Source organism: Microtus oregoni, unplaced genomic scaffold (assembly GCF_018167655.1).
Source record: "Microtus oregoni isolate MIOR12 unplaced genomic scaffold, Mior012 000114F_ref0000099, whole genome shotgun sequence".
In the NCBI taxonomy this organism is placed as follows: Eukaryota; Metazoa; Chordata; class Mammalia; order Rodentia; family Cricetidae; genus Microtus; species Microtus oregoni.
In genome coordinates, this window is record NW_024544743.1 from 529,633 (window position 1) to 554,659 (window position 25,027).

General features: G+C 45.8%; 3 protein-coding genes across 3 annotated transcripts in view; all 3 read right to left on the reverse strand.

Annotated features, from left to right (window-relative positions):
* The window catches only part of LOC121443912 (G kinase-anchoring protein 1), a 51,693-nt gene extending 43,664 nt beyond the window's left edge, over nt 1–8,029 (reverse strand). The window contains exon 1 of the mRNA XM_041645671.1: nt 7,892–8,029. The gene's annotated coding sequence lies outside the window, so the exon portion shown is untranslated. The remainder of the gene's footprint in view (nt 1–7,891) is intronic.
* Nucleotides 8,030–8,204: 175 nt separating this feature from the next.
* Nucleotides 8,205–12,261, reverse strand: LOC121443892 (translation initiation factor IF-2-like). Its single transcript, XM_041645644.1, has 3 exons — nt 12,225–12,261; nt 8,673–9,226; nt 8,205–8,459 (listed from the first exon to the last, which is right to left on the reverse strand). Exons 1-3 carry the CDS (start codon nt 12,259–12,261, stop codon nt 8,229–8,231), a joined length of 822 nt encoding a protein of 273 aa, XP_041501578.1. The 3' UTR covers nt 8,205–8,228.
* A 10,206-nt stretch (nt 12,262–22,467) lies between these two features.
* LOC121443901 (kinesin-like protein KIF27) overlaps nt 22,468–25,027 on the reverse strand; it is a 64,874-nt gene continuing 62,314 nt past the window's right edge. The window contains exon 17 of the mRNA XM_041645657.1: nt 22,468–23,527. Within this exon, the coding sequence (XP_041501591.1) occupies nt 23,067–23,527 (461 nt within the window). The 3' untranslated portion in view covers nt 22,468–23,066. The remainder of the gene's footprint in view (nt 23,528–25,027) is intronic.

Genomic DNA, 25,027 nt, shown 5'->3' on the forward strand with positions numbered 1-25,027 from the left:
CTAGTGTCTAGACCAGCCAGACATATGAAAGACATTGCTCCTGACAACAGATTTGGTAGTATTTGGGTTTGTACCCACAATTTCATTAGCATTAGCATATTTTTAACTTAATAACACAAAATTAAGAAAATGTGAGTTTTATTTATCTCACAGGCAACAATGCAAGACTAAAATCATGCATGACGCTCACTCCCACATCTAATTTTAACATCCTTGACTTTTCTTTTCCTTGAATGTTTTTGTGGTGTGTACATACTTATGGGAGAGACCCTGAATGACGAGGGTCAGCCGCAGAAGAGGAGGAACACTTTTCTGTATGCACATAGACCCTTCCTGCAGCTACACTTATCCCAGACTGCCAGGAAACAAAAGAACAGGAAAGGGCACTCTTACAATCAAGATGCTGAAGTTTGATCATAAAGACTGAGGCCTTACAACTAGTTTAAAAAAATAAAGAACTTACATCTCCTCTACCATGGAATTCATGCCGAGTACTGCCAACTTTGGCCAAAGCCTATGGCTGATGAGGTCATAGACCTGGCGTGGTATTTTCTATTGCTGTCTTGCTGAAAAGGCACGCCAAACCACTTTGATCAGTGCTGCTCTTAGCTTGTTTAGAACGGAGTGCAGTTAAAATAACGGCCAAAGTGCTGAGGATAAGTGACTTGTGTGCTCAAGGTACGCAGGAGCCCACAGAGGCCAGAAAAGGGCACTGCATCCCCTGGAACTGCCATACAGATGGTTGTGACCCACTGTGTGTGTGGTGAAAACCAAGCCTGGGTCCTCTGCAAGAGCAGTAAGTGCTCTTATCCACAGAATCACTTCTTTAGCCCGAAATACCAGCTTTAAATGACACCGTGTTCTCTTTCCCCTTCATCTAAATTCCTGGAAGCACATGCCACACAGGGATGGGGCTGGCTCTATTAGCCAGACTAAATAATTAAACCCTTAATAACCTGTGCCAGGCATGGGGCTTGGACCAAACGGTTGGCTACTTTAAGCTCCTGGGATTTTTCAGACTGTTATTGTGGTATAGCCTGGCTTCAAATGATGTATTTTAAAGACATTTCCTTTCCATTCTAGAATAGATATCAAAATCACAAATTCTGTGCTTGGATTGTTCTGTATTAGTGTTTATAAATATTTATTCTAAAACATTTCTCCAAAGTTCAGAGAATTTTCTTTCTGTGGCATAAAGCAGTTTCCAGTTTATCTACAGTTTCTTTCAGATTTTTGAGTGACTAAGAAACCCCTGTGGAGTCACCACCTTCGGGACAGTCGCCATCAGATGCAAGGAGCCTTACCTGGCATCTGCTGGTGGTTGCTCCTGTACATGCTGCCCTGTCACTGTGACAGGACAAGTATCCTGCCCTTGGGACTGTACCTGAGCTGACAGCTGACATCACTGCTGGCCACCGTTGAGCTTGTAGCGCTGGGGAGAGTTGCTACCACCATGCTGCAGGTGCTGGAGGAGCAAAGCACACAGCATAGGGAGGAGCAGCTCAGGAGTGGAAGCCCCATCTCCTATGAGGAGATTTTTTTAAAATTTATTTATTTATTATACATACAGTATCCTGCCTGCATGTATGCCTGCACACCAAAAGAGGGCACCAGATCTCATTATAGATGGGTGTGAGCCACCATGTGGTTGGTGGGAATTTAAGTCAGGACCTCTGGAAGGTCAGTCAGTATTCTTAACTTCTAAGTCATCTCTCCAGCCCCTATGAGCAGATTCTAAGCAATGGCCTTAAACCTCTACACTGACATTTCCCCTCCTTTGCGAGCTCATAACATGCTCTTTTAACAACACACAAATCTATCTACAAGGTCATGCTTAGACAATGCAGACATATCCTGCCAGCCAGAGCTTTGCCATCAGTTTAAAATTTGAATTACTGAATTTATACAAATTCAGTATTTAGTGCCAGGCCTGATAACTTATTGTTTTATGATGTGGGAGTGTCATATATCAATCTGTTGATTTCATTGGTTAAGTAATAAACAAACTGCTTGGGCTCATAGCTTAGAACATAGGTGGGTGGAGTAAACAGAACAGAATGCTGGGAGGAAGAGGAAGTGAGCTCAGACGGACAGCCCTGCTCTCTGGAGCAGAGACCCCATGCTCCCGGCTCCTGGGCAGACACATGTGATGAAGCTCCGACCCAGGATGGACGTAGGCTAGAATCTTCCCGGTAAGCGCACCTAGCTGTGCTACATAGAATATTAGAAATGGGCTAGTCCAGGTGCGAGAGTTAGCCAACAAGAGGCTAGATAGAAATGGGCCAAGCAGTGTTTAAATGAATACAGTTTGTGTGTAATTATGTCGGGGCATAAGCTAGCCAAGCGACTGGGGTGCTGGGGACGCAGCCCCACCGCTCCTTATTACTACAGTTTTATTTCTCCTGATAACATTATTTTTAAAATGTGGATATATTTCTCCCATTAGCTCTATACACTTACAGGTCTCCTTGTTGAGACAGTAAAGACGCCCTTTTCCTTTATGCTAGAAATGCCATGTCAAAGGACAGAGGGTCCTAAGCCAAGAGCTCAGCAGGAGTCAGGGAGTCTGGCCAAGCCCAATCTGCTCCTTAGTGTGAACCCCTAACAACCCATGACCTCCCTCCCTGTGACGTGAGGAGAGCAGCACTGATTCCAGAGGGCTTCACATGCAGTCGGTCAGTGTGAACTGTGTGAAGATGCACCACAGCGCTTAAATGTCAGCACTTACTGGTATTATTCGACTGTAATGTCTTGTATGAGTTAAATGCTCATAAATTATCTTTTCTTTTTTTTTTCTTTTTGGTTTTTCAAGACAGGGTTTCTTTGTAGCTTTGGAACCTGTCCTGGAACTAGCTCTTGTAGACCAATTATCTTTTCTAAAACACCTCTTGAACAGGAGTTAGGACCTGGCACAACTAAAACGTGACTAAACACGATGTCTGCACTGCAAAATACATTCTGAAATTCAAACCAACATTTGCCCTATCTAAAAACTAAGGTTGTAACCTTTGAAATGAAAGAAAAAGGTTTGTGGGCATGAAGTAGAAATTAGGCAATCAGTAAAACTACATCCAAGACCTAACAAGTGTACTCAGTACACTACAAAAGATGAGCAAGGGTCTACCTAAGACCAGCAACCACAGCTGGGACTGTGGCTTTTCCTTCCCATGTCGCCTTGGCTGCCCTAGAAATCATTTTGTAGACCAGGCTGGGCTCAAACTCACAGAGATCAGCCTGCTTCTGCCTCCCCACTGCTGGGGTTAAAGATGTGCATCACTGCTGCCCAGCGGGACTATGTCTTAAACATTGCACACACACATGTTCTGAATGAGTGAATAACAAAGGCAAAGCACAAAGGGAACATTAGATTAAATGAGAAATGACAAGAATAACGTTCTAAGATAAAGCACTCTGCTAAGACACTTCAAAGGGGTCCAGTGCAAAGGAGAAATGCTTATGAGCAATGGTGATTCCCTCTTCACTCAGGTTTAAGGCTGCAAAAAGGGATAGGGCAGTGGCAGTCACCTGAACAGTAATATAATAAATTATTAAGTATGCTAAGTATTAATATAGTAAATATATTCAAGACAAAAATAACGTTCAACTTAGTCTTCCAAAGCTAAAACTTCAGAGTTCATCTGCTCCCTGTTCTTGTTTACAACCAGAATTCTCAAGCCAACCGCAGCGTTCAGAGGTCACTGTGAGGCCCAGGCTGGCCTCCAGACCCTGACCCTACATCCTCACCCGGCAGCCATGTCAAAGGCAGAGTAACCAGTACTTCTGAAGCGACAGATGTAAAGGTTAAATGACAAAACCATATCCAGCCCATGGCAGTTGCGGCCTCTCCACCAGCAGGCATTCCACTTCTCCAAGCTCCACCTCCACACCTATAGGATACTCTGTTTCCATTTCCCATCTTTTCTTCAGATGCCGGCTAAATCCCTAGACAATCCTGTCCTAACACCCGGGGTGCTCTCATTCCCACACTTCTCTCAAGATGCTCCTTAGATTCCAAGACACTCTCTCAGAATCCCACTCTGAGCCTGACTTCTTGGACCTGATCTCAGAAGACACAACACTATCTCCTTCTTTCAAGCACCAACCAAAATCTGTAACTTTCCTGCCATTTTTAATCTTAAGGTCCAATAAAATGGTCCTTGAGCTTACAAAAAAGAAAAAATATAAGAAAAATGCTTGAGATTACATTATGTTTTCTAATGACTCCTATGAAAAACAAAACATCATGAAAATTACTATCTACCCTCAACTGAAAAAGCAGAGTTGAACCAATACAGTATGACTTTTCCTACCATGTATCAAAATGACGAATTCAGAAAGTTAGCATCAGCAGTCAGACTGCTGTCTTTCATGTCAGTGATGCCTAAGGATAGCAAAAGAAGGAAAGCATGCTCCTAAGAGCCCATTAGCGTCACCAATCAACTTGTAAGACTTCCACAAACAGTTATTTCATACAATCACCATCTCCTTTGCAGCTTGAGAAAACAACAGCCCTACAGCCCACACAGACACCCCAGGTCCCTACAGCCCACACAGACACCCCAGGTCCCTACAGCCCACACAGACACCCCAGGTCCCTACAGCTCACAGACACCCCAGGTCCCTACAGCCCACACAGACACCTCAGGTTCCCTACAGCCCACACAGACACCCCAGGTCCCTACAGCCCACACAGACATCCCAGGTCCCTACAGCTCAACAGACACCCCAGGTCCCTACAGCTCACACAGACACCCCAGGTCCCTACAGCTCACACAGACACCCCAGGTTTTCAAGTCCTTCCTGTAGGATGTGGCTGGGGTTAGTGCTCCTTTGTTCTCGAATCCTCAGCTTCAGCATCCTCACCTCCAGTCACATCTGAGAGTAATACAGCATCACTTCCTTTCCTGTCCTCTTTAAATCCAGATACTTACAACTCATCTACACATACTTACATAATTAAGACACACAATATACAAAGAAGAATAATGGCCTTCTCTAAGGTAGTCTATAAAAGGTATTTAATATATAGACATTTATAGTTTAATTAGGACAACTACTGTTCAGCACTACTGAAGACAAAGGTAAAGTCTCCTCTGTGAGATAAAATTAGCTAGTGTCAGGGGTTGAAGAAGAACAAGAGGAGTTCACGAGGTAACTTAAAAAACCAATGTTGCAGGAACATATATAATAAAAGCATGCAGGTAAGGGGGTAAGGGTGGGGTGGGGGAAGGGGAGAGGGGGAGAGAGAAGGAGAAGGAGAGGGTTGGGGAGAGCTTAGGGGAGTGGGATAGTTGAGATGGAGGAAGGACAGACATGGAAGCAGGGAAGAAGATAACTTCATCAAGGGAGCCATTTTGGGGTTGGCAAGAGGCTTGGCTCTAGAGGGGTTCCCAGGTGTTCATGAGGATGTCCCCAGCTAGGAGCCTGGGCAGTGGAGGAGAGGGGCCTGAACTGGCCTTGTACTGTAGTCAGACTGATGACTATCTTGAATATCACCATAAAACCCTCATCCAGCAACAGATAAAGACAGAGACCCACATAGGAGCACTGGACTGAGCTCCCAAGGACCAGTTGAAGAGCAGACAGAGGGAGAAGATGAGCAAGGAAGTCAGAACCGTGAGGGGTTGGTCCACCCACTGAGACAGTGTGCCTGATCTAATGGGAGCTCACCAAAGCTAGCTGGAATGGGACTGAACGGGCATGGGATCAAACTGGACCCTCTGAATGTGGCTGACAATAGGGGACTGAGGGGCCGATAATAATGGCACTGGGATTTGTCTCTACTGCATGTACTGGCTTTTGGAGATCCTAGTCTATTTGGATGCACACCTTCCTAAGCCTGGATGGAGGGGGGGAGGGTCTTGGACTTCCCACAGGGCAGGATACCCTGCCCTCTCTTAGGACTGGAGGGGAAGGGGGGATGGTGAGTTGGGGGAGCAGGAGGGAAATGGGAGGAGGGGAGGAAGAGGAAATTGTGAATGGTATTATTTATAAAGCAATAAAAAAAGAGAAAATAAAACAAAACAAACAAACAAAAAGCATGCACGTAATTTATCACATGCAAAGCCATCTCACTGTTCTCCTCCTCTGAGGCTACAGAATGACCAACTTTCCCTTCACCCTGTACCCTAAATCCGACTAGCTGCTGCTTACACATTACGGCTTATGTCAGATTTCCATAGAGGCGCCTCAGATGGTCAAGGTTCTTGAAGAAAACGGACGAACAACTTGTTTACTTGTTCCTGTCTTTACCTCCACCGCCCCTGAGGTCTAGAATGTCTCCTCTATCCTCAGATTTAGCTGTTGCAGTCAACTCTGAACTGCCCTCAAGCTAACCGTTCGCTCTCTTTGATATTCCCACACTTGTATTTACCCGTTAGCCAATGGATTCCTTAAAATAGCTGTCATTCTATCTAGCTCCCTGATGTCCCGATTTCAAAATGCTGAACATGGATCTCTTCCCTGTGTCCCCCAAAACATAAAGGACTTGGAGCGCACATTAACAGATAGATTTATCAGTCAATTGTAATGTGCATATCTGCAGGGCTAAGGCAGGAAGGGTATATGTTCAAGGCTAGTCTGGGCTACACATTAGGAAACTGTCTCAGCAAAAATAAGAAGAAATAACATCAAATAAACTAATAACGGTATCAAGCTTACTGGCTGGGCCTGGTTACATTTTCCAGGTACAGAGTGCTACACCTAAGTGTGCACTGAAATGTGTGCTTCTGAACTAGGAAAATGAGGGTGCAAAGTGCATGTAAATGCACAATCATCAATTCAAAACTGTTTCATTAGAGGTACCATCATGCCAGGTGATGATGGCGCACGCCTTTAATCCCAGCACTCAGGAGGCAGAGGCAGGCAAATCTCTGAGTGAGTTCCAGGATAGCCAGGGCTACACAGGGAAACCCTGTCTTAAACACCCCCCCCCCCAAAAAAAGTACCATAACAACTAATTATTCCTACAACTAATTTTTTCTAGGACTCTTGTCACAGGAAGCTTTTGATTTTGTGTTAAGTGCTGGTTTTTAAAGGATGAGGGAGTAAAGAGTGGGCTGAGCTGCAACCAAGAAGACGTATACAGGATCTACCTTCTTGGTCTCTATGAAGGGTTGCAGCCATCCTGACCTCCTTCCCTCTATGATCTCACTAGAGTCAGGAAAGAACTTGTCAGGGGCAACTCGGTGACATAATTTTCACTCAAGAACAACAATTTTCTCCCTTTGAAAAACGAACAGCAGCTACCCTCTATCAATACTGTCATCCAGTATTATCCAAAAAGAAAACCCACGCTGTAAACACCATCAGTGAACGTGGCCTCTAGACTCTCAACCTCCTGTCCCAGCCCCGAGTCCTGGGAATGCGGGTGTCCACCACCACCACATCCACTAGAGAGGCCTCAGTGACCTCTCATAGATTAGAAACAACACACGGATGAATTAGACTATGAAGAGTCCTGATGCCAAGCACCGCCTCACCCCAACATTAAAAACGTGCATACACTGAAACGGCATTAAGCATCACTAATCCTTGGACCTGTCATTTTGACTTCTTAAAACTTAAGGTTCACAGGCATCAACGGCCAAGTGCATTCTCAACCTTTGCTTCCAACATATTTATTGCAAATGACATCAACTTAAAGGTCTCCCCCAAATTCCACACCCCCCCACAATGGTTAAGAACAGCCTTCCTTCTCTGATCTGCACCTCTCAATTTCCGTGCGGTGAAAACTTTAAAAAAAAAAAATCCCAACAATGTACTAAGGGATTCTGCCATGAAGGAAAGTAAGAATTTCCACAGCAGCCCTCCTAGGAGCCCTTGGGTCAGTGCAAGTTAGTGTGTTTTGCCCTATAATGATAACCTCATAAAACAGGCTTTCACAACTTACCAGTTTTAGTGGGATAAACTAGTGTAGAGAAACCCTAGTTTTCTAGAAAGATTTTCAATATAGCATTACGATTTTCCGAGAGCTTCTAGAATACTTTGGGAGCTACAGCTTAACTTCATCCTGGTTACAGGTGCCAGCACGTTCGTAGGAACCGACCAGGGTGCAGAAGACTGCGTTTTCGGCGTTAGGAGAGCCCGGCTCTCACTAGAACTCTCCGCCGACGTCGATGGAGAAATATGGCAACGAGAGGGGGCGGGGCAGACAATGGAATAAACTTTTTGTCCCAACTGTTCGGTAGGTCCGAGCAGCCCGGAGCTGGCGACCCCAGCGCGGGGCGTTAGCGACCGAAAGCGTCGACGGGGAAGGCACGTCTACCTCTGGCCGCCGGGAGGAGGGCGGTGTGCCGTCCGTCCGCGTCCTCGCTCTCCCTCCTTCGGGCACCGACGCCCAATCTCACGCACGAGCGGGTTCCGGCTGCTCCAAAACTTCTCAGCCAAGTCCCCGGAGACCGAGCGAGCGCAGGGCTGGGCGAGCCGCAGCAGCTGCAGCCGAGACGCGGCGTCAGAGCCTGCAAAGCGACACCGAGTCAGGTGGGCGCCCGGCCGGCCGCACCTGTCACTCCCGCGGCCCCGCGGCGGACGAGGCCTGCGGCCCGCACTCTCCCGCAGCCTCCGCGGCCCGCTCGCCCCGTTCGCCCCGGCCGGCCCGGTTCCCCGCCCCAGGCCGCACTCGGCCGCGGCGCCTCAGCCGCGAGCGGCGGGGGCTCCGCGGACGGACTCACCGGGCCTCGCCGCGGCGCGGCCGCTCTCCTCTCCCCGCCGCTCCCGCGCAGCCCCGGGCGTTGGGCGCGGGGCGCGGGGCGTCCGCAGTAACGGGCCCGCGGCCGGCCGAGTGAGCGCGCGGTGGGCGGGCGGTCGGGCGGAGCCGAGCGGACCGGCAGGCCTGGCGCCCTCAGCGGCGCGCGGGACTTCTTTCCTGAGGGTCGCGGTGCTGCGCGGCGGACGCGGACGCCGGCGCCGAGGAGAGGTCCGCGGGTGACGGACCGCGGAGGACCAGAACCACCTGCTGGAGGAGCCGCGCTACGGGGGCCGCGCAGGGTCCAAACGGCTCGCGTCTGGCTGCGGCTCCGCGGTCGTCGGGGTCGCGGAGCGGCCGCCGAGGTGTGAGGCCTTCCGGGACCGAGGCTTAGGCCGCCGCCCACGCAGCGCGGCGGGATCCCTGGGCTCTCGGGGGCCCAGGGGTGGAGGAGGACCTCCAGGAGGTGGAGGAGGGCGGTGCCGGGATGCAAACAGCCGGGCGGCCTGGGATTCCCTGGGGGAAAGAGGAGCGCACAGTCTCACCGCCCCAAGCACCTACCGGGTCTCTGTTTAGTTTTGCAAGCAAAGTTAAGCGGCTCACCCAAAGCCCGCAGCTAAGGGCGGAGCTGCAGCGGTCTTGCCTGACGCTGTCCCGCACAAGTCGCTTCCATGGGGAGGATGCTGCAGGCAAAGAGAGGAGTTGGAGTTATCCTCGCTCCCAGAGATAAAAACCAGAGAAAATCCCAAGCCACGAGAGGGGCCTTGTGGAAAAACACAGAACTACGCGGGATCCGAGGACTGCGTGCCTCTGTGGGGCAGCATCAGTGACGGGGGGTGGGGGGGGGGAGGAGGCATTTGTAGTTTGCCTGGGAAGAGGTGGAGTTTTGCAGGGAGACCTCGGGGCCTTAAGTGGAGGGTTTTTGGACACCGAAGATGCCAGAGGTTGGGGGCATGTTGACAAGGGAAAGAGTTGGTATTTAAGGCACAATTTTGTTTTTTAGGCTTAGAAGTTTGGAGAAAGAAAAGAAGGCTGTTGCTTTCTAAGTGAAGCAAATGTCAGAGGTGGAAAATGGACAGCCCTATGTAGACCAGGGGCTGTACAGCTCTCGAGGTGTGAGCCCCACTTGAGAAGCTGATCCAAAAAGTGAATCTGAGGTCAGACTCACAGAGAGATTGATGTGGGGACCTGTTGCAGGGAGACTGCTTGTTGGTACCCGGCTGCTCAGCAGTAGATCCGAAAATCTTTAGGTTTTTATGTGGATGTAGTTGCCTCCTCATTGGGCACCAATTTGTAGGAGGAGAGAGCTGCTTGTTGGTTCCCGCTGCCTAGAACCAAAATAATCACACAGAAACTGTATTAAATCACTGTTTGGACCATTAGCTCTAGCTTCTTATTGGCTAACTTTTATATATTAATTGAACCCATTTCTATTAATCTGTGTATCACCATGTGGCTGTGGCTTACTAGCTAAAGTTCCGGCATTCGCTTCTGGTGGGGCTCCATGGCTTCTCTCTGACTCCGCCTTCTCTCTCCCAGCATTCAGCTTAGTTTTCCCCACCTAGCTCTGTTCCCCTATGGCTCTGCTATAGGCCCAAAGCAGTTCCTTTATTTGTCAATGGTAATCACAACGTACAGAGGGAAATCCCACATCAGGGACCCTAAGGGGGGACAACAAGAAAGAACTTTAAATGATTGAGACATGATGCGAAGGTTGCAGCTTGATTAGTTAGGGTTAGAGAGAGAGAAAAATAGGGGCTTGAAAATAATACTTAGAAAGGAGATAGCTACTATTTAAAAATATTTATTTATTTAACTTCCAGGCTGAAGTTTCCCCTCCCTCCTCTCCTCTCAGTCCCTCCCCCCACCTCCTCTGTTCCCATCCCTCAATGCACTCCTCTGTTTCTGTTCAAAAAGGGCACGATATCCCATGGATATCAACAAAACATTGCATCAAGTTGCCATAAGACTATGCACCTCCCCATGTACAGCATGGATAATAAAAACCCAGAGATAGATATCGGGGTTCAACCTGAAGCTATTACGTCTATGAAATCTTCAGACTGAAAGAGAGCTAGTTTCTGTCTCTTCTCATCTTATATTCCTCTCTAGTGCTGGGATTAAAGGTGTGAGCCACCACTGCCTGGCCTGTATGGCTGACTAGTTGTGGCTGTTTTGCATTCTGATCTTCAGGCAAGCTTTATTTATTAATATACAAAGGAAAAATGATGAATACCCCATGTATTAAGGCTGGGCAAGGTACCCACTATTCAAAGTAGGGCCCCAAAAGCCAGTAAAAGAGTCAGAGACAGCCCCTGCAGTCAGCTACTTGGTTTTGTTTTGGGTTTTTTGTTTGTTTGTTGTTTTCAGAGACAGGGTTTCTCTGTGTAGCCCTGGCTGTCCTGGAACTTGCTCTGTAGACCAGGCTGGCCTTGAACTCACAGAGATTTCATCTGCCTCTGCCTCCTGAGTGTTGGAATTAAACATGCACCACCAATATCCGATTTCTTTCTTTTTTTCCAGCTACTTTTAAAAAATGTGCGCTGGTGTTTTGCCTGCATGTGTGTCTTTGTGAGGTGTCAGAAGCCCTGGAACTGGAACAGACAGGTGTGAGCTGCCATGTGGGTGCTGGGACTTGAACCCAGGGACCCTGGAAGAGCAGACAATACTCTCAGCCACTGAGCCATCTCCCCAGCTCCCAGACAGCTGCTTTTAAAGAAAAGACTAACAGTTTATATTTGGACCTTTGGAGGGGCTGAAGGCAGCCAAATAGATGTGGTCACTAAGAAGTTGAAAAGGAAAGTTCTGAAATAGGCAAAAGAACTGAACTGGAAAGTATACCGGGGGCTGGGGAAATAGTTGAGTGGATAGTTTGAATTCTATCCTCAGAATGAATGCAACATCTCCCAGCATGGTAGCATGCTCTTGTCCCAGTGATTAGCAGGCAGAGACAGGTGGATCCCTGGGTCTTGCTAGGCAACCTGTCTCAAAAAACAAATAAACAAAAAACCAAGGTGGACAGCACTTGAGGATTATAAACAAAGTTGTCCTTCTAGCCTCCCCCCGCCACGTACACACAATCCACCTGCTTGTCCATAAGCACCCGCCCCCAGACACACAAGAAATAGGTTGGAAACTCCCCAGCCTACCTGTATATTATTCAGAGAGAAAGGGTAGACTCAGTTTTCAAATACATTGTTAGGGTCTTGCTATTCCAAGTATGGCCACATCTCTTTCACCAGCATGTCTGTTAGATATATGGGGATCTCAGCCCCAAGGCAGACCTGCCAACTAACATCCTCAGCTTGAAAGAAACCGCAGGAGGTGATCCACACCAGCGTGTGGGAAGCCAGCAGAGGAGGAAGAGCAGCAGCTGAGTAGGGCCGGAGTACCAAAGTGGGGAGACTTCAGTCTCAAAGCTGGGAACAGAGGAGTGGGGGGTCAGTGTCACAAACTGTGCAAGTGAGGAGGATGAGGGACAACGGTGTTTATGGCTTGAGATCTACGAGCATCACAGTGGGAACTTAGAGACTCCCACTTTCTGACTGGGGATTCCGAGAGACAGTCCTTGCCATATGCGCACACTTGGGACGGAGAGACAGAGAAGTCTCTATGGTTGCTTCTGCTTTCTCTGCAGAGTGAGGAGCAAGGTCATCTTTTGTCTGTCACAGTTCACATCCCTGCCACAGGCCGCTTTTCTCAGCCTCTCTCAGTATGCCTACAGCAGGACCTTGCCTGCCAGTCAGGTCAGAGCCTTGAGTGCTGTACTTCCTCCAGGTGTTTCTTCCTCCTGCCAACTGGACCCTGCACACAGCAGCTCGGCTTCAGTTATCTAGATGTCTACAAGTACATGGAATTCGCAGAGCCATAAGAAAGTGCCTGGATGAAGAAGGGCTTCCACCTCTTGATCCAGAATACCCAAATGTGTGAATGATGTGTGGATTTGGGTTGAATTGGAGCCTTAGGACTTTGGGGCCCATTTGCTGTAGCCATTGAGCCTCCTCTACTTAACTTAAAAGACTCATGAAGGCTAGAACTCGGCATGTCTGAGTGAAGACAAGGGTTCAGACTGAGCTTTCCAGACACCACTAAACCCTCCAGGGAAGGACCAAGAATCTATCGTGAGCCTAGCCGGCCAATCATACGTGCTTCTCCAGTCATGTGCAAGCACTGAGCAGGACAGGAAGTGTACTAAAGAAGGACAAGGTACTTGAAGGTAGAAACAAAGGAAGCATTGTTATGTCAGGCGTGGTAGGAGGGAAGGTTAAGAGGGTGAGGAGTCACTAGAAATACAGTAAGGTTGGGGCTGGAGCGAATTCTAATTGGTTTAAAAATAAAAACTCAAAGTCAGCTATCGGGGTGAAAGTTGAAGGATCAGAGAAGCAGAGCAGTCACTAGAGTTCTTACCTCTACCAGTGCTCAGACTGAAGGGGCGATCCTGTCTCCACGAATCCTCAGACCGAACCCTGAGACTACAATGATCTCCTGTCTCCTCCCACTTTATATTCCTCTCTCCTCCCAGCCATATCACTCCTGTCTTCACTTCCCTAGTGCTGGGATTAAAGGCATGTCATCCCAATTGCTGGGATCACCTTTGTATGAGCTCTTTTCCTCTTTAAGACAGAAGCAATCTCATGTAGTCCAGGGTGGCCTTGAACTAACAGAGATCTGTCTGCCTCTCTCTCCCAAAAGCTGGAATTAAAGGTGTGTGTCACCACTGTCTGGCTTCTGTGGCTAACTAGTGACTTAGCTCAGAATTCTGATCTTCAGGCAAACTTTATTTGTTAGATTCAAACAAAACATCACTAGATTTGTTATTCTCTCAAAGAACCTAGGTGGGTCTGATTCCCAGAACCCACATGGTGGCTCACAAACATCTCTAACCCCAATCCCAGGAGATGATCTGGCCTGCCTCCACGGGTGCCAGACATGAATGTGGTGCACAGATATACGTGTAAGCAAACATCTGAAAACATTTTAAAAAATAAAATATGGTAAGATTTCTAAATTGGTACACTTGACCAGGTTAAATATTTTTTAGGATTCGGGTGCTATGGAACAATCTTTGTACACTGTAAATATTTATTTCTTTCACTGTTACTAAAAAGTTGATTGGTCAATGCTAGGTAGGATTTTTGGGGCAGAGAGAATGCTGGGAAGGAGGGCAGAGTGGAATGAGTCTCCAGACAGACAGAAAGGAAGCAGGACATGAGGAGAGGTAAAAGCCATGAGCCTCATAGCAGCCCATAGATAGAAATAGGTTAATTTAGGTTGTAAGAGCTAATTAGTAATAAGCCTGAGCTATTGGCTGAGCATTTATAAGTCTCTGAATGGTTATTTGGGAAGTGGCTGGTAGAACAGAGCTGATTTTGGTTCTGACAAAAAACTCATCCTACAAATGGCACTCAAATGTCCAACACCTACATCCACATAAGACCTGAGAAAGTTTTAAAAAGGTTCTAAACATACAAAAACCATGCCAAACATTGCCTCCCTAGTCTCATGTCTCTGATGCCAGCCACAGTACAGAGGCACATCTCCTCTCGGCTGCCAGCATGCCATTAGCTAAGCCACATGGTGGGTTCCTACAGTCTCACATGGGCTATGGTACAGACAGGTGTCTCCTGTCTGCTGCCTATGGGTTGAGGTGCCAGCTTGAGCTCTGCCAGTGTACTGCATGGTGGGTTGGGGGTTTTGCTTATTCAGAGTGAAAAGGTTACAGCTGCTCAGTAAAGACAGATCTAGACAGAAAAAAACCTAAACAGGTTACAGTGTGTTAAAAAATGCAGAAAGGCTTGGGATAGAAAAGAAAACGAATATACAGTCATAGAAAATAATATATATATATATATTTGAAATAATAAAATAAAGCCCTTAAAATGGAGTAAAGTAATATAAAAGTGAAGCCAGATAAAGTTGGGAAGTACACAAAGGATCTGGATCCTGAATGTTATTGTATTGTCTTTCAATTTTTTGAGTGCTAATGAATGAGTGATAACCGCTAAGAAACATTGGATTATGGAAACTGCTAGGTTAGACCAACCTATATATTTTTAAAATATCTTGATTTCAAAATGGAAGTCAAAAAGTGTGTTGCATTGGGAGAGAGGTTGTGCTTTTATTTCCATAGGAAATTAGAGGCTGTGGCTTCATTCCAGGTTAAAGATGATCAGGTCTGATTAAGGAAGACCTCCTGAAAAGGTATAAAGAAATAACCCTAAAAAAACAACAAAACACATAACATATATTTAACCTGCTAAAACAGAAAACAAGTCATCTTTGGCTAACTTGTGTACAACACAGTCTATACTTGTACTAATACAGAAATGTATGTTTTCTTTAAAAGTTTATGGGACTGGAGAGATGGCTTAGCAGTTAAGAGGACCGACTTCTCTTCCAGAGGTCCTAAGTTCAATTCCCAGCAACCACATGATAGCTCACAACCATTAGTACTGAGATTTGGTGCCTTCTTCTGGCCTGCAGGCATATATGCAGGCAGAACGTAATATACATAATAATTAAATAAATCTTTTTTTTTAAGTTTATGTATTTTCAGAACAAAGGGACCACACACCAATGAAAATGAATGACCCAGGTGATCCAGCGTTTCAGAGTGCCTCTGTTGCAGTTTCTCAGAGTTCTGCATCCAGAACAGCTTCAAGGATGCTGGCTGAGATGGTTCAGCCTAACAAGCGACTCCAGTCAAGACTTAACAATTATTCTGAATTTTCTCGGGGTTCCCAAGATGCCAGTGCCCACAAACAACAGGAAGCAGTCTGGAGAATGACACCCACATTCCCAAAAGATGGATTATTGATGTTTGCTATCATTTAAGGGGGGTTGGTTACAAATTGTTATCAGTCTTAGTAAAAAGAAAAAAAAAAGACTAAACAGAAGAGTTAAATTCAAAGATCACTTTCTAAAGGAAAAAAGGGGATGTGATATAGGAATGATGGAAAAAGCATAGATTACTGAACCTTCTTTAATCCAAAAAACCTCTTAATCTCAAAAATATTTTACATTGGTATGGATTTTTTATTGATATAAATTTAAAGTTATTTTTTATACTTATGTATTTTCTACTCTTGTTTAGGGTATTGTACTCATAAAGCTCATTTAAAAATATAATGTATAATTAAGAAATACAGGTTAGTAGTCATCTATAATAATCAAAGTTGTAGTCATATTAGGAATGTTTTCAAGGCTAAACAGATAGATAGATAGATAGATAGATAGATAGATAGATAGATAGTCTTCATACACTTCAAAGACCTATGGCATTTAAAATGTTTTAATGACCAAGGCCAGCCTGGTCTACAAGAAGTAGTTTCAAGACAGACCTGTTATACAAAGAAACCCTGTCTCAAAAACAAAAAAGGTTTTTAATGACATAAGACTTTTCTTGACAGTGAAATATGTCTGCTTCTGGCAGAACCAATTTGTTTCAGTGAAGATGATGGGCATTGAAGAACCTTTGTATAGAGTTTGGTCTTTCTTTCTTTCTTTCTTTCTTTCTTTCTTCCTCTTTTTCAGGGACAGGGTTTCTCTGTAGTTTTAGAGCCTGTCCTGGAACTAGCTCTTGCAGACCAGGCTGGTCTCGAACTCACAGAGATCCGCCTGCCTCTGCCTCCCAAGTGCTGGGATTAAAGGCGTGCGCCATCACCGCCCGGCTGAGTTTGCTTTCTTTGTGGCAAAAGCTAGCCATTTGGGGAAAGAATTGCCCTTGCCCCAATTGCTAAAAGTATGCCATTCAAACTGGACCAGCAAGATGGCAAAAAAAGTGACTGTCTCCATTCTTAAGGAGTCCAGGTTTGCTGTAACTTGGCCAATTAAAATCAATCAGATCTTTAATATCTAGCCTCCTTGTTCATGGCAGACACTAAATTTTCTACTTTTAGATGCTTGAAGTTTAACTTAGAGACTTACACATGCTAGGCGAGCTCTGTGGCACTGAGCGATAGTCCCAGCCCCCACTCAGAAGTATCTGGGAGTCTTCCTCCCCTCTTATTGGTTCACAATCCCACAGAACTCTTCAGACTGTAGGTTCTACTCCCTCAAGTCCTGTCCTCCCTGTTTGCCTGGTCAGGTCTCAGATACTGCTGTCTAGAGCCGAAACATTTCTAGCTACACATAAACTAGCAGGAAGGTGCTCCCTCTGGAAACCCACGCGGGACACACTGACACGGTAATGTCAGAGTTGATCTGCCTACTTCTGTATCTGTAGCATAGATCAGGACATGCCGGTGGTCTGCCGGTCTATCCATAAGATCAGCTGCAAGAAATGTCATCTTTCCAGCTATGGTTCAGTTTCTCTGAAGTAACTATTGCTAAAGGAAGAAATAACAAATAGCCAAAAATACTAGTCAAAATCCCAGTAAAAATGTAGTTTTTTCACTCATAAATTAAGGACAGTTACAAAGTATGACTTATTCCTATAAAAATGGATTCAGTAAGTTCTTAAAATACTTTCCTGACACAAGTCACAGAAAAATAGCAGAGACTATGATGGCCTCTGTTGCTAAGATAGACTAAACTGGGGGTCATTTAGCAAATGCTTTGCTCCATGTCTGCTGGAAGGTATTCTACGTACATAGCCCACTTTGGGAATCGATGGATAATCTCATCCTGGCCACACAATGTGTGCTTAAGAAAGTGCTGTGGTACATTTCTCTGATAAAGCAACAGACTCTTTGCCATATGTAACTTAAGTGAGCATTTCTCAAAGTGGTTAAATGTTGCATTTGAAATATTTAAGAGTAAAGGAATGATAAGTGCTCTTCTATTTTTAAAGAGGTTTACTGGTGGTTTAGGAAAGGCGAATGCACTCTATTAAGATTTTAACTGGGTTCGTGGTTACTGGTGACACCAGAGCCACTTGGAATTGTCCAGTAGGTGGAGATGCACGTAGACCAAGGCCTCAAACTTACAATTCAGACACTGCCCAGCCTCGAGATGATGGCACTGTCAACACAGGGCAGGCCTTGGCATAAAGGTATCCTAACTTCCCATTCTTCCCAATTAGAGAATGCAATCATGTTAAAAAATAACAAAACCAACAAGTTTGAAACTGGCAAATTATTGGAACTATCAGTTAATAAATTCTGCTAAGTCCTCGGTCCTAAAATGTTGGGAAATGTCACTGCAAGCCCCAAACAAAAGTGGACATGTTCAGCCTCTCAAGGCAGACAAATACCCACTGGTTTTAGTCAGGTCTCAGTGAAGACGTTTTCTTCACATAGATATTTTAATGAAGGAAAAGCTAAGCAAAATAACTGAGATGATACTGTTCAGTAGCAATGAATCCTTAGCTTGTCTGTTAGATGTTTGCTCGACCCTTCCTGGTTCCTCACTGTTAAATCACTTTAGGCTCAACTAATTCCATTCGTTTATAGACCAACTGTTTCTTGTGTGTCAGTTGAATGGCTTCCTGTTTCCCCCAGTTCTGCCTTAGCCGGCTTTTTATATAATCCTCAGTAAATGGTAACCACAGGAAAACAAACCAGCATAAAACTGGGCTGTATATTTTCAAATGGCAAGTTCAGTGTTCACATCCAATGTGGGTGTCTGCTGCAGGAGGGGGCCTCTGTCTGTGTCTGTCTGTCTGCTGTAGAGTCCTTTGTGTCTGTCTGCTGCAGGAGAGTCCTCTGTCTGTCTGTCTGCTGCAGGAGAGTCCTCTGTGTCTGTCTGCTGCAGGAGAGTCCTCTGTGTCTGTCTGTCTGCTGGAGAGTCCTCTGTGTCTGTCTGTCAGCTGCAGGAGAGTCCTCTGTGTCTGTCTGTCTTCTGGAGAGTCCTCTGTGTCTGTCTGTCTTCTGGAGAGTCCTCTGTGTCTGTCTGTCTTCTGGAGAGTCCTCTGTGTCTGTCTGTCTTCTGGAGAGTCCTCTGTGTCTGTCTGTCTTCTGGAGAGTCCTTGTGTCTGTCTGTCTGCTGGAGAGTCCTCTGTGTCTGTCTCCTGGAGAGTCCTCTGTGTCTGTCTGTCAGCTGCAGGAGAGTCCTCTGTCTCTAGGTGTCTGCTGCAGGAGAGTCCTCTGTCTATAGGTGTCTGCCGCAGGAGAGTCCTCTGTCTATAGATGTCTGCCGCAGGAGAGTCCTCTGTCTATAGGTGTCTGCCGCAGAAGAGTCCTCTGTCTCTAGGTGTCTGCCGCAGGAGAGTCCTCTGTCTATAGGTGTCAGCTGCAGGAGAGTCCTCTGTCTATAGGTGTCTGCCGCAGGAGAGTCCTCTGTCTATAGGTGTCTGCCGCAGGAGAGTCCTCTGTCTATAGGTGTCTGCCGCAGGAGAGTCCTCTGTCTATAGGTGTCTGCCGCAGGAGAGTCCTCTGTCTATAGGTGTCTGCCGCAGAAGAGTCCTCTGTCTCTAGGTGTCTGCCGCAGGAGAGTCCTCTGTCTATAGGTGTCTGCCGCAGAAGAGTCCTCTGTCTCTAGGTGTCTGCTGCAGGAGAGTCCTCTGTCTATAGGTGTCTGCTGCAGGAGAGTCCTCTGTCTATAGGTGTCTGCTGCAGGAGAATCCTCTGTGTCTGCCTGCTGCAGGAGGGGTCCTCTGAAGGAATCTTCTGTAGTCTTAGAGACACCTGGATGTTGACATTAAGTCTCAGTTATTTTGCCAGAAAAATGAAACAAATCCTCCCCCAAATTCTTAAAAAAAAAAAAATCTTTGCTGGTTTCTCAGATCCCTTCTACTGTTCCCTCCACGCCTGTCCCTAGTTCACCTGGACCCCAGTGGAGAGCCAGGGTAAAGCACCACATGCCTATAATTTGCTGCTGATAACTGGGGACATGGGGCCAAGTGGTGATTCTTTTAAAACAATGCATAAGGGGAAGGAGAGGAGGGGAGAGGAAAAAGGAGAAAGTGAGGGGAGGAAAGAGAAATAGAGGAGAGGGGAGGAGACAAGAGGGCAGGGGAGGAAGGGAAGGGGAGGGGGGAATGCTTGAGTCCTTCTGCGGCTGTAGAAATGGTTCAGCTGTTAAAAGGCTTGAGACTTTTTCAGACAATCAGCAGTCAGTTCCCAACATCCTGACCACACAACTTACAGCCACGTGTAACTGCAGCGCCTTCTGGACAACTTGGACACCCTGCAATATGTGCATATTCTCTCTCTTGCACCACATATAAAATTTTAAAACCGTTTTTAAGAAAAGACACTTTAAGCTCAATGTTGAGTGCTTATGTAGCACACACAAGGCTTTGGGTTTGATCCCCAGCACTGTGAAAAACAGATACCTCAGATCAAGTCAAATGAACAGTATTTACCTATCTGGATTTGAAAAGTTGTATTTTGTTTTGTATATACTGTAACAAGCTTGAAACATAAATAATTTTGAAGTGATTTCCTTTGTTCTGCTTTAATGACATAAGTATTTCTAAAAGGTTTTTAAACTTTACTGTTTTCTGACTGCCTTGGTCCTTTAGCATCAAGGCACCTACACGTTAGAATGAAGCCTATGAAGTGGCTCCATCTCTCTTAAAGCAACGCTGCAATAACCCAGTAGGGGGCGCTGTGTTGAAACTAGCCAGGAGAATAGAGCACCGAAGTCTTCGGATCCCCACGCAACCCGGAGCCTTTCTTAGGGTGTGCTTTTTTTTTTTTTTTTTTTTTTTAATTTTTCGAGACAGGGTTTCTCCGTAGCTTTTGGTTCCTGTCCTGGAACTAGCTCATGTAGACCAGGCTGGCCTCGAACTCACAGAGATCCGCCTGCCTCTGCCTCCCGAGTGCTGGGATTAAAGGCGTGCAGCACCACCGCCAGGCCTTAGGGTGTGCTTTTAAGTACAATAACCATACCCTGAGTTGTCATACTTCAGTTAACAAGAACAGTTAGTCAGAAGAACAACTAACTACAGACGCCAAAAAGCAAGGTTAGTACATTTAGAGATTTCCCACAACTGTGGGCTTGGATGGGTTAGGCCTTTGAAAAATTTTGTAGGTGCTATCTACATGTTGAGTTTTAGCGTCTGAATGGCACTTCCATCATGGAGTCAGTTGTGTTAAGGTCTGGGGCCCCATTACAAAAAATATTTAAACATTAAAAGAGACAAATACAGCTTGCCTGCCGTGGTAGTGGAGACTATAACCCCAGCTCTGCGGTGGCAGGCAGAAACCGATGCTCTTGGGGTCTTTCTGGCTCGCCAACTTAGTCTAAATAGTGACTAGGTTCAGTGAGAAACCCTTTTCCAAAAAAATTACAAGGAAAGTCATCAACTTCCTTCTCTGGCCCCCAGAGGCACAAACACAGTGAATATGCATGAGCAAGCAAAAGCATGCACATGTGAGCAAGCAAAAGCATGCACATGAGAGCAGGCAAAAGCATGCATATCCGAGCAGGTAAAAGCACGCACATCCAAGCAGGTAAAAGCACACACATGTGAGCAGGCAAAAGCACACACATCTGAGCAGGCAAAAGCACGCACATCCGAGCAGGCAAAAGCACACACATCCGAGCAGGTAAAAGCACGCACATCCGAGCAGGTAAAAGCACGCACATGTGAGCAGGCAAAAGCACACACATGTGAGCAGGCAAAAGCACACACATGTGAGCAGGCAAAAGCACACACGTGAGCAGGCAAAAGCACGCACATCCGAGCAGGCAAAAGCATGCACATTCATTCCCCCAATGGGAAGATGGAATCTTGGGAGGAAGTATCTTATATTTTGATTACTCTATAAGCATACTGACCTAACTAGAATGAATTGTTCACACCTAAATTACATGTTTTGGATATTATTTATATATGTTTGAGTATATAAATAAAATCTATCAAAGCATATACAAGATACAAATTAAATGTTTAACAAAAATGGGAAAAACATACCTTTGTTACTTGGCAATCAATTCACAGCTGTATTATCTGATATGATCATTACAGCTTTATATAACGTCTGTTGCTCTGCTAGTGAGAACAAGATTTTATATTTCCACAGGTAAAGAGAATGTTTTAATTGCTGGGCAGGAGGGATTCTAGCATCAAAACACATAATTGTATGAATTACTTATTAAGGCATAGCACATTATTTAATCTTAGAGGAATTTACAATTAGTACCCTCATTAGTAAAAAGGTTTTTGCTAGTCCATAAGTTTTGTTTCTTGAGACAGGGTCTCTCTATGTAGTCCTGGTTGTCCTAGAGCTCACTGTAGACCACACCCTTAATATATAACTTCTGTTTAGTCAAAGGCACTCACTTTTGTCACAAGACTAATGTATGATTGCGTGTGTGTGTCTGTGTGCAGACATAGATACACTTTAAAGATGAACCAGCAGGGAAGTAGGTGGCAAGAGAATTCAGTGGAGTTGAGTAAGCCTGTGTAAGGTAGGGTTGCTAATGGCTCCACACAGCTTCAATTAGTCAAAAAAAAAAAAACACCCCAAAACCAAAAAAAGACAAAAAACAAACCACCCCACCTTGGGCTTACACATACAATACTTCACGGAGTTACACTGGGATGCTGCCCATCACAGACAAATACGGCAGGGAGAACCATCGCTCAGTTAATTGAACCAGAAAAACTAACAAGCTTGCATGGACGTGTCAACACCCAGTGCCGTCAAGCCCGCGAAGCTGAAAACCTGAGCCTGTCAAGGCTCGGCTCTTAGCCTATCAGACAGATGCATTACCCATGCATGCTGTTTAGACCACACTGCTCACAGCGGTGTCTTTCCTTAGGACGGTGGGATGTTCGTGTTACTGTCCCGGGAGCTGTGGACATGGCCCACACACAGGTCTGGCATCATATGAGAGGGATGTGAAGTGCACAGGGCAGGACAAAGGTGGAAATTTGCAGTCTGTCGTATCATCACACAAAGAATATAAAATAACTATAAAAATTAAAGATGCTATGTTAGAGTTAAGGCTGGCGTGCCACCTCTGTGGATCCTAAGAGCTGTAATGCACCCTTGGACCCCAGGCTGAATTCTGGCAAACATTTTCATCTTACCAAACAAACACAGCAGGTAGGGAACTCTGGCACAGTGGGGTTTATCTGGAGTTTAAAAAAACAGCAACATATGTATCCTTAAACATTCCACTACTCGAGGGTTATAATGCACTTCTAAGATATGCCTTTATAGTATAGAGAATGATATACATCTGAAGCATGTTTTAGTCTCAGTTTTGTTCTCCAAATGTACTGAAAAAATAAAGGAAATATGCCTGGAAGAGAACTTCAGTACACTTACATAAGTAGAACAGTTCAATGTACCAAGCATTCAAAAACTCATTTATAGAACAGTAAACCTGAAAATACACTCTAGTACCCAAGAGTCCCACCCCCTTCCTGTGTCCCGGGAAGAAGCTGTGATCCTGGGCTTTCATCCTGTAGGTGAGAAGAAGGGGCCTCTCACATAACTACCAAATTAAAAGTTTTATTGTCCAGGCCTAGGCTTTAAAGGCACTAGGTTTCGTCGGGTACTTCGAGGGAATCGGCAGTCACTGACCGGACCCCAGCTCCAAGACTGGAGCGCCGTAATGACAGCTCTGAGGCAGAAATCTGACGTAACTCTCTGCGGCACAGTTTGACAGGCTTGACACCCTGAAGCTGCCTGGTACTTCTCAGTGTCTGGAACTGGGACAGCGGTGGACTCTGCAGCTGTGTGAAGGGAGGGGCCCCTGGTTTATCGGCACTGCTCGGCAGTTGGCCACTGGAGGGTGTTACTGAGCCGTGGACTGGAAGTGAGTCCAGGTTGCCCTCTGGAATCTGCTGGGGCGCTGCCGGTTCCGTTTCTAAGCCGCTTGAAGAATTGTCTCCTTTTCTTTCACCTCCGTTCGATTTTGTCTTTTCAGTTCTACAGGCCCATTTTGATTCTTCAGAAGCCGCCTCTTCTGGACTCAGGACTCCATCTCCAGCATCACGTTCTAAGGAGGAGCCACACAAAAAGGAAACATCTTCTCAAAGCCAGGTACTTCTGGGACCACAGCCTAACAAACCACATCATTGTGACTGTTAGATGCGACGCTTTCAGACTTTGTTAATGATGTCTTCAAATAGACGTGTGGCTACGAACCTTAATCCTGACTCACATATAAACATCTTGAAACGTGAATAACATTTTTTTGTTTGTTTGTTTTTGTTTTTCAAGACAGGGTTTCTCTGTAGCTTTGGAGCCTGTCCTGGAAGTAGCTCTTATAGACCAGGCTGGCCTAGAACTCACAGAGATCCACCTGCCTCTGCTTCCTGAGTGCTGGGATTAAAGGTGTGCGCCACCACCGCCCAGCGTGAATAACGTTTTTTTTTTTCAACTCATTGACATTGAAAAATCATGTAGTGATTTTGGTACTCTCTAGAAACTGAGTACTTTGTGTGTCTCTGAAATCTTTTTAAAGAAATAGCTATTCATTTTTTCTAGAGTTTAATGCAATTCAGTGTTTTGTGCACATGGATGTTTGCCTGCAAGTGTCTGCACACTTCATGTGCGGAGAGTAAAGAGGGTATCGCATCCTTTGGGACTGTTACATGCGACGCTTTCAGACTTTGTTAATGATGTCTTCAAATAGACGTGTGGCTACGAACCAATCCTGACTCACATATAAACATCTTGAAACGTGAATAACATTTTTTTGTTTGTTTGTTTTTGTTTTTCAAGACAGGGTTTCTCTGTAGCTTTGGAGCCTGTCCTGGAAGTAGCTCTTATAGACCAGGCTGGCCTGGAAATGACTGCAAGCTGCCATGTGGGGACTGGGAACCAAACCTGGGTTCTCTGAAAGAGCAGGCAGTACTTTTAACTGCTAAGCCACCTCTCTAGTCTGAAGAGTTATGTATGTAAGTGTTTTGCCTGCATGTATGTATGGGTATCACGCATGTGCAGTGCCTGAGGAGGCAAGCGAGGGTGTCAGAGTCCCTGAAGCTGGACTTACAGGTGGTTATGAGCTACCTGACATGAGCGCTAGGAACTGAAGTCTGGGTCCTCTGCAAGGCCAGTGAGCCCCTCTCCATCCCTTCCACCTCCCTCTTATCTTTGTCCTCCGCTTGGCTAGTTACTGGTTAATGCCAAGTCCTGGCCAAGTTAAGCTTGCTCTGGCCTCATCTTCAGGCCTTCCTCATCACATACATGTATGCAAATCCGGTCATGTTGGCCCTCTCGCATGATAGCAGTATTCTGTATCCATCTGTAGTCTGTGATTTAGGGTCAAGTTATTTCCGAAATATTCATTGCCCCCCTATTTTGAGGTCTTATAAAAAGGAACAAAGTATAACCTTCCAGGAACTTTTGACTTTTGTAGAGTACTCTGTCATGGTAACTGTTCTATTATGAAGGGGCTAATTTTACATATGTACATTTAATTATTATACAAGGATATGTCTGAGTTTGGTCATGTTTTTAAATGTGGAGGGCATGCCTTAGGACTGACCTTAGG

Excerpts from the sequence above, each read along its gene's own strand:
- LOC121443892 (XM_041645644.1), bottom strand. The coding sequence starts at position 12,261 with ATGGCAAGGACTGTCTCTCGGAATCCCCAGTCAGAAA. Across the intron at positions 9,227-12,224 it reads TCGGAATCCCCAGTCAGAAA|ACTGTGCGCTCCTCTTTCCC; the intron begins GTGGGAGTCTCT and ends TGGGGCGGTGAG. Across the intron at positions 8,460-8,672 it reads CCGCGCCGCGGCGAGGCCCG|GCTCTGACGCCGCGTCTCGG; the intron begins GTGAGTCCGTCC and ends GTCGCTTTGCAG.